Source organism: Sinocyclocheilus anshuiensis, unplaced genomic scaffold (assembly GCF_001515605.1).
Source record: "Sinocyclocheilus anshuiensis isolate Anshui unplaced genomic scaffold, SAMN03320099.WGS_v1.1 C32655308, whole genome shotgun sequence".
NCBI lineage: Eukaryota > Metazoa > Chordata > Actinopteri > Cypriniformes > Cyprinidae > Sinocyclocheilus > Sinocyclocheilus anshuiensis.
In genome coordinates, this window is record NW_015618880.1 from 1 (window position 1) to 1,245 (window position 1,245).

The 1,245-nt window shown below is 54.4% G+C and overlaps 1 protein-coding gene across 1 annotated transcript; it reads right to left on the minus strand.

The window, feature by feature from the left end:
• Positions 1–234: 234 nt before the first annotated feature.
• On the minus strand, positions 235–1,242 carry LOC107682848 (transcription factor Sp3-like; the record flags this gene model as incomplete). Its single annotated transcript, XM_016478971.1, has 1 exon — positions 235–1,242. A coding segment is annotated over one exon (1,008 nt), but the record flags the coding sequence as incomplete, so codon positions are not given.
• Between the last annotated feature and the right edge of the window lie 3 nt (positions 1,243–1,245).

A 1,245-nucleotide genomic window follows, 5' to 3' on the forward strand; every position in this document is an offset into this window, starting at 1 on the left:
AAAAAAAAAAAAAAGAACTTTGCTTTCTCTTTCCGTAATCCCTCCCGGTCTAGCTTTTACTAATCTGAACAATGTCTGAATTACGAGCACTTCCTTTGTTTATTTGCCTCTTTATGATGAATCACTTGTTGTAAGTCGCTTTGGATAAAAGCGTCAGCTAAATGAATAAATCTAATCTAAATTTAATTCTCAAATCTAAAAATGTAATTTAAAACAATAATCTGATCTATAACCTCATACCTGGAAGGTCTGCCACTGTATCTGTCCTGACGGAGTGACGGTTTGGGCCTGGATGAGGAAGGTTCCTGGGTTGATGAGCTGGACGTTTTGCAGAGACTGCTGGGCCTGAGCAGACACCTGACCGTCAGCGGTCTGGAAGGGCAACTGCTGTAACTGGATCACCTGTTGTCCTCCAGACACCTGCACCGCGCACTGACTGAGGTAGCCCGAGCCGTCTCCCTGCTCTCCCGCCGCAGACTGCATCAACACGCCCGTGCCGTCTATCGTGTTGGTGGGCTGCTGTGAGGACGAGGAGGACGCTGAAGACGTGGTAGGCACAAACATGTCTGCGGCTGCACTGGAGTTGAATGTCTGTTGCTGTTCCCCTGCTTTGGCCGAGCCCTCAGAGTGCTCCACGCTCTGATTGGTCATGATCAGCTGTCCGTCAGCCGTGACGCCGGTGGCGATCGGCTGGGCTCCCGAGAGCCCGAGAGAGTCCAGATCCACGCTATTTATGGGCACAAAGGTAATGTTACCAGGCAAGCCCAGAGGCACGTTAGTGACCACCTGACCCTGAGTGCTGAAGGCAGAGCTTCCCAGAGACACCTGCGGGATCTGGTGCACTTGGCCAGACTGGGTCATGAGGTTCTGACTGTTGCTGAGCACGTCTGCGCCCGTGACGCTGATGGTCTGGGTGCCGTCTGGGAGAATATGGATCTGCCCTGTGGCGTCCTGCGCCATCGAGGCCCCCTCGACGGCAGAGGCAGAGTAACCCAGCTGCCCTTCGGCCGTCTGCACCTGAGGGATGACTTGGTATTGGATGTTAGGCACTGCGCCGGCGGACGCGTCGGTCCCTGACGTGAGTAAGATGGGCTGGTTCTGGAGACCCTGAAGGCTCTGGAGAGGAAGAACGTACTGTCCATTGGACGTGACGATACCCGTGCCGTGGAGATGCAGGACACCCGACTCGTCCTTCACCGCCTCCCACCTTTCAGACGACCCTGTTAACTGCACTGAGAGGTCTGC